The sequence below is a fragment of the Chaetodon auriga genome, chromosome 23, assembly GCF_051107435.1.
Source record: "Chaetodon auriga isolate fChaAug3 chromosome 23, fChaAug3.hap1, whole genome shotgun sequence".
Taxonomy (NCBI): domain Eukaryota; kingdom Metazoa; phylum Chordata; class Actinopteri; order Chaetodontiformes; family Chaetodontidae; genus Chaetodon; species Chaetodon auriga.
The window spans coordinates 12,865,961-12,873,309 of record NC_135096.1 but is presented as its reverse complement, the minus strand read 5'-3'; the positions used below and the strand labels follow the sequence as shown (position 1 = coordinate 12,873,309).

At 41.6% G+C, this 7,349-nt stretch overlaps 1 protein-coding gene across 1 annotated transcript in view; it reads left to right on the top strand.

Moving 5' to 3' along the window:
* Positions 1–596: 596 nt before the first annotated feature.
* The window catches only part of mxra5a (matrix-remodelling associated 5a), a 31,275-nt gene continuing 24,522 nt past the window's right edge, over positions 597–7,349 (top strand). The window contains exon 1 of the mRNA XM_076722993.1: positions 597–719. Within this exon, the coding sequence (XP_076579108.1) occupies positions 597–719 (123 nt within the window). The remainder of the gene's footprint in view (positions 720–7,349) is intronic.

The following is a 7,349-nucleotide window of genomic DNA, read 5'->3' as shown; positions in this document are numbered from 1 at the left end:
GAGTTATGGATCAAAACGCTGTTCGGACAGATGGTTTCCATTAGCCCCTGGTATTTTTCCTTGCTCAGGTGTGACTCCCTCACTTCGGTCCTGCTGATCCATTAGCAGAAAGAGTCGACTGGGGAACAGGGAAGGAGGACGAAGCGCCACTCAGAAGTGATACACACAGATATTACAAATCTGCTGGGAAAGCATTAAATGGGAACAATATCTGACTTTATCAAGCCCTAATTGCAGCTATAAGATATTGTTACACATAGTCGCACGATGCTCCCTTTAGAGTTGAGCAGTGGCCTCAAATAATGATTGATTAAATCCATTTCGTATTTGTAATCAGCAACTATCCAAAATGTTGAGTTGTTTGTCTTGAGTCGAGGATTAACTGCTTATTTATGCTTTGAGTAAACTGTCCTACTTGTTAAGATGAGCAAATCATTTAAAACCCATTGGATTATTTGAAAATCATGATAAATAAAGCAGAAACTGGGCCTGTTCTTCATAGCTCATGAGAAGTTCGTGTGATAGGCCAACATGGTTTTTACAGGAAAGTGATAATGTGCTAATTTGGAGCTATCGGACAATGAATTGAACATTGGATGTGGCATGAGTTCAACCTTAGATCCCTGAAGGGCCGTCTGAAGCTTGATTTCTGCAGCCAACAGCCGGCTAGCGGAGCCAGAAAGGGTGCAAAGATCAGGAAGCCTATAGGTGGAGATGAGGTGAGACAAGTAACCTAAAGCTATTGTGGCTGAGTGTTTTTGGCTAACCACCTCTTTCAAACTCCCACAAGAGAAGAGGAAGTGAAATTAGCGAATGAAACCATGAAGGTTTGCGGTGAAAAGGGATACAAATTTAGATTTTTTTTGTGGGAGACATTATTTACCTTTGCATGACATCATTATTCAGTCAGAATAGTTTCCACATGCATGGAACATGACAAATCTTCCATTCCAGTAAGTCCATGCAGTTTTCTTATTCTTCTAGCTGTGTTGGTGAACTTCTCCTTTTAGAAGCACAGTTTATGACCTCCTCATTGGGCAGACATGGTTGAAACACTGTGTTTTTGCTGTGGCTGTTATGAATCACCAAATTTTTTGATGAAGCAGATTGTGGATGTGTCCCTCTGCCTCTTTTTTGAAATCTTTGTTGGCAGGCAGGAGTGTTGTCGGAGCTGGGTTCGAGTCTGTACATAAAGGCTTTGAAGTCTAACAATGACTTTTGTGTTTCTAACAGTCCCAGCGAGCGTGATTCTGATTGTTTTTGAGCACTTCGTTCCAGAACATGAGGCCCAGACTTGAATGAATCATACAGCGAGTATTCAATGATTCCTTATATTTTTGGTGACCTATTTCTCAAACAGCAACATCAGGTAGAGCTTTTCAATCATGATCACCAGAGGATGATCATGCCTCTGCCTTTGCTGTAGTATTTTTGGATTGTTTTTTGTGGAGGTTCTGGCCTCTGGTGTCTTTCGACTGTGCAGGTTGGAGGTGGATCATCCTCAACATACTTAAGCTCAGTGTTTCTTCTTCCTTGTGGCCAGATCGCTTTGTCATCCATATGTAGACTTTGGAAGCTGCTGCTGCTGTTTAGCTAAGACTGAGATTAGTGAACTTAGATTCCTGCCTGCCCACCTCCTTAGTTTTGGACTGTTAGTTTGTGGGACACTATCTGTGTATTTATTCTGGTTTTGTGTTAAATTAGTTTTCTCCTCCTGCGGGAGTGACTTCTGTTCTTGGCTTTTCATTATAATCTCCCGTTAAACAGGCTTCTTGTGTTGATCTTTCCACATGGCAGAATACAGGCCCACCAGTGGAGCGTGATAGTTTCTGTCTAATTGTAGTAAAAAGCTCTATATTTTTCTTATTATCAACAAATCCCACGTGTTTTAAACTGTGTCTCAGTACTTCCTGACCTCTTAACCCTGTCTGTGGCTCTCAGCTCCAAGCCCATTGGTTCTTACTGAAAATGCAAATCTTTAAAAACAGCTCAAAAATCTACAGTTACATTTTAAAAATGGGCAAAAACAGCCAAATCAAACCAGAGAAATCTGTGCATTTGTTGGGGACTATCTTCAGTAGCAGATTAATCCACATTTGCTGCGCTGTTGAGCTGGATGATAAACTACAGTATGTGTGTTCATGGCAATGAAGGAACATGTTATCCAGTCCAACAGTGTGGCTCTTTGGTGTGTTTTAAATAGTTTTTGGACAGCAGTGGCATGCAGGAAAATAGATATACAAGGCCTTGGATACACAAACAATACTAATGCATTAATGCAAAATGATATTTCATGATGCTTATTTCCATGCCAAAAAATAAAAATAAAAGAAAACCCACAAAAATCACTGCTTCTTCTTGGATTTTTATTTATTTATTTATTCATTTGCCCTAGCAGAAAAGTCTCTGCAACAGCATCTTGATCATTTAGACAAATGACACTGCAGGTGAGTCAGCAGCTCCTTGAGCAAGAGTAAAATCCTCCAACACATTCCTGGACTGGAATGACTCCTTGGTGCTTTTGGTGTGAAGCAGCAGTCCAGACTTCAGATCATCCTGCTGAAAGAACTGGAACTGACTGAGTATCTGTCCTTGACAAACTGGATCAATGGTTACACTTTATTAGTTGCTACTATGAGTTTATTCACCAATGGATTGTCAGTGTTTCCACTGCATCCTGAAAGCCATCACTTCCATTATAACATCTTGCTGGCTGATGTCCAGTTTTTATTTAAAGGCCAATATTGGAAAACTGACACATCAGTGTGACAGCACTGCTTCCTGCCCACGAAAGTGCTGCCTTTCAGCAAACCCCCAATCCTTTACTCCAGCTGTAATTGAACTAAACACTGGCTTTCAGCGCACTCTTCAGCACCTTTAAAACAGCCAGCAGCTCTGCACTGTGTGTTGTTTTGCAAACTCTGAGCTGTATGAGCTGTTCTGGATCGCTGAGCATTATTCTGTAGAGACAGAGCTCTCTGCTGATGGAGACAAATGGACCTGGCTGAATTCCCCATCCCCAGCTGAGGAAACAGAGCGGCTGGCTCGTGCCCAGGGGAGCGGACGCTGCAGAGAGGGAGACACTCAGTGGAGAGGAGATTTGCCGAATGAGCAGACGTGCCTCAGATTCGAAATTATGCTCTCTGATACTGATAGCTCCATGGGGACCATCATGAGCAGGAATATCCTCATACAGGCTGGTTTATCTCTGCGGCCTGGTTCTTTGTGTATCTTCAGGACTCATGCATTCAGGTCACAAGGACAACTTCTCCATGACATGGAGGAAAAATCCAACTGTGAACCCTTGTTTTCAAGTTGTCAGGAGCAACTGGGATGAGATCTTTCAGCAATGAGATAACCTAACTTTACAGAATGCATGCAGTATCCTGTTAAAAACAGGTGGCCACCAAAAAGTCCTGCTCTCCCATGAAACTCTAGCTTGCAAATCATTATTCCCCTCCAGTTTTCTCATGATCCAGCTGCCTTCCCCTCTTTGTGCACTGGAAATGCCAGACAAGGGAGTCATTTACAGCTGATCTGTTGCTCCCTTGAGTGTGGAAAGACCTCCCCATATGGAACCCTCCACAGTACATGTGTTAGGCTTCAAGTAATGTACTGACAGTTCTGTATCTATCCTCTATAGGTATATACAAGTATATAGCATTTCTATCCAATATATTTGGATAGAACCTGTTGATGGCTAGTATTTTCTATTGTCAGTATAATTTCAGAACCTTATTCTTTTTTGTTAAATAACACTCTGTAAGTGTTATTTACAGCTTGTGACTCTGTGAGGTTGTATAATTGCAAATAGCTACAGTGCTTGTTTGTGCTAACATGCTGATGTTTAGCAGCTAGCCTATGATGATTACCATGTTCGCTATTTTACCTTAGCATGCTAACATTTGCTAATTAGCAGACATAACGCAAAGTCCAGCTGTGGGTGATGTGAAGGTCATCAGTTTTAAAGGTATTTGGTCATTAAATTGAGTGTTGCTGTATTTAGCATTGTACTCACGATTGTGCCACTGAAAGAAAGCTGCTGATTCATAACAAGGTTCAAAGGGCTCTCTCTGCATGCAAGAGAAAGCCTAGAAACAAGGCTTTTTTCCCATATTTCAACACTAACATTGGTCCATTTCAGAGAGCAGAAAAGACACATTCCTGAATCAATGCCCAACACTGCAGAGGTGATTATGTGATCCATAGAATTAATTGTTTTCATGGGAATATTTTCTTCTGAAGGAATAGTTCCTATGAAGCCTGTGATGTGTGATGAAATATTCATATATTGTGTTTAGGTGATGGCAGAAAGACAGGTTCTTAACCTGGCAGAAAGACAGGTTCTTAACCTGACATAGACTTTAACCCTTGAATCTAACTCCACCTGGTTGCCAAAGGTTGGCAACCCAGACATTATTAACCATTGCTGTATTTGCAGCATTGTTGGCCAAATGGCTATTTTATTGTCCATGGACACACTGGGAGAAGACAGCAGTGACTATTAATCATTTCTTTTCAAGAGCTGTGGGCCCAACTCTCTAATTTATTCTGGGATAGAGTTCAGTGTCTTTATCATATTTTCTGCCAGTCTGTCTTGTAGATGTGGAAACATTTCTCACCATATGTGAAAACTTTGACCTGCTGAGACCTAGTCGAAAAGTCAAGGGATCAGTAAAGTCATTAGAAGTCACTCCCTGGGTGGCGTGAATATCTGTACCAAATTTCACGTGAATCCATTCAATATTTCAGCCTGAACCGAAATGGTAGAAAGGCCAAGTATCAGGGAATTAATCAAAACAGTTCAGCCTAAATTGTATTGTGGGCATGGTGATAAGGCTTATTAAACATCACTGAAAATGGGTGTGAAACTCATTAAAAACGAGGCATTAGAATCCATGTACAGGCCTGTCATTTTGATTAGTTGTAAGTAAGCATTTCCAAACAGGTGTTTTTGGAGCATTCCACAACTTTCCCAGTCGTTTGACGCTCCTGTCCTAATATGTTTGAAACATGTTGCTGCCGTCAAATTCAGAATAAGCATATACTTAGAAAAATCAAAGAAGTTGATTAGGTCAAACATTAAATACATCATGTTCGTGCTGCTTTCAAGTGAGCATAAATCAAAAAGGATTAGCAAGTTATCACAGTCTGTTGATTTATGTTTTACACAGTGTTCCAACTTTTTTGGAATCAGGGTTGTACAACTCTAAATCCAACCAGGGCCATGTGTGTGTTCAGTTATGTGTCGGCGTCTTTTTACATGCCTGTTGGCAGACATATGTGTGTCTTTAATGTTTATGAACTCTTTCACATACCTGTAATTAGTGTGTATGTTTAATGAAAGCGAGCCGGGCTGCCCAACACCTGGCAACCAGTCGCAGGGCTCCGGTATGAACTGCTGCTCCCCCATCTCAGGCAACTCAGCATGTTAGCAACTGCTTTATGATGGCAGGAAGACCGATTCCTTTTTTCTGTCCACCAGCCAGTCGACATGAAGCATCTGTAGGGTCTGAGCACAGCTGCAGCACAGCAGGCAGGGGGAGGCTATTTATTCTCTGAAGTGAGGCTGCAGGCCAGCAGAATACAAATCTGAGCACACACAACTACAGAAAACTGAGGGAAAATAGTTGCCAGTAGCTTCCTCAGGACTACTGATGGACATTTGCTGATCATATGTGGCCATATTAGAAAATCATTCCACTTAATTACAGCGGTTACATGAATGCATGAGCAGACAGGTCACTGTTTTCTAAAATTTGTCTTTGTAGTACCACTTTCAAACAAGGCAGCTGTTGTCTAAGGATTCTAAATTGTTGCAAATCCAACCATCCATCCATATTCTTCCACTTGTCCAGGACTGGGTCATGGTGGCAGCAGGCTAAGCAAGGTCATCCAGACATCCGTACTTCTTCCTGGGGGATCCTTAGGTGTTCCCAGGCCTGATAAGATATATAATCCCTCCAGCATGTTCTGGGTCTACCCTACCTGCCAGCTGGACATGCCCAGAAAAGCTCTAAGGAGAGGCGCCCAGTATGCATCCTGATTAGATGCCTAAACCACCTAAACTGACTCCTTTTGACGCAAAGAAGCAGTGTTTGTACCCCAAACTCCCTCTGGAGGTCTGAGTTCTTCACCCTCTATCTAAGGGTGACTCCAGCTAAAATCATCACAAAATTATGTCAAATGTTCACCAAATGAGTTAGAAATTAGGTAAGAAATTAGATAATTAAATGATCTTTTAGAAGCAGTAGATGTTCACTGTTAGCTCGGCTCCGTTACATTTAACAATATGTTAACAGAGCGAGGCAAGCTAATCGGGAACATGCTCAGAATCCTCAAAGAACTACAAAGAACAAATGTGTTCCTAAAAGGGAATTAACATATATATCAGCCTACATAATTGATATTAACCTGGGCAGACCATGCAGGATTGTGCGTCTTGAGGTGTCTTTTCGAATTGGTTGTGTTATTTCTAACCATGATACATCCATGACATGCATCATCCAATGAGAAAGATACGTTGAGGCAGTGAGAATTTGTACTTGCACTTGCAGATGAATGATAATGATGCATTTTCACTGACAAAATGAACACTGGTCCAGACCGTTCACAATCTCATCCACATCTGGCGCCTTGATGCTGAGGAGCTTCTTAATTACCTCAGAGACCTCTGGTAGGGATACGGGTGTAGTTTCCCCTGAGTCTTCATACTCTACCTCCTCCATAGAGGACATGTTGGCCGGGTTCAGGAGTTCCTCAAAGTGTTCTTTCCACTACTCGACAAAATCGTCCGTCAGCAGTTCTTCTCCCCTAATAAATCCTGCTGGAGTTTGAGCACCTGCCAGAGGGATTTTTCACAACCCAGCAGCCCAGAAATTGTTCTATTAATGGTTCATAATTATATAAGTAAAGCATTTATGAACAATTAATGAAGTCATCAGCTATAAACCCTATATAAAGGTCTCTTCTTCAGAAGTGTGAGCACTGCTTTGTTATTGGACCTCTATGCTAGTCATGAATTGGCCATAACACCATGTTCAAGCAATGGGTGGCTCATAAGTGTTCTTGGTACCAGAACACCTGAGGCCAAAGATCAATGAGTGTAAGGCGCGAAGGATACAGTGAAGTACCAGATCTCAGCTGGGCACATAAGACCCTTTGCTTTTCAGATAACCTGTCCTGCAGGACTGAATAACCAAATGAGGAATGTGTGCTCTGAAATTCTGCATCTTTCTCCAATTAAATACATACAGTTTGCAAATTAATTGATCTGGAGCTAGTACTTTAAAAAGTCACAGTTTTATAAGCAGTTGTTTGGTACCTACAGGTATACTAGCTACAGCTTT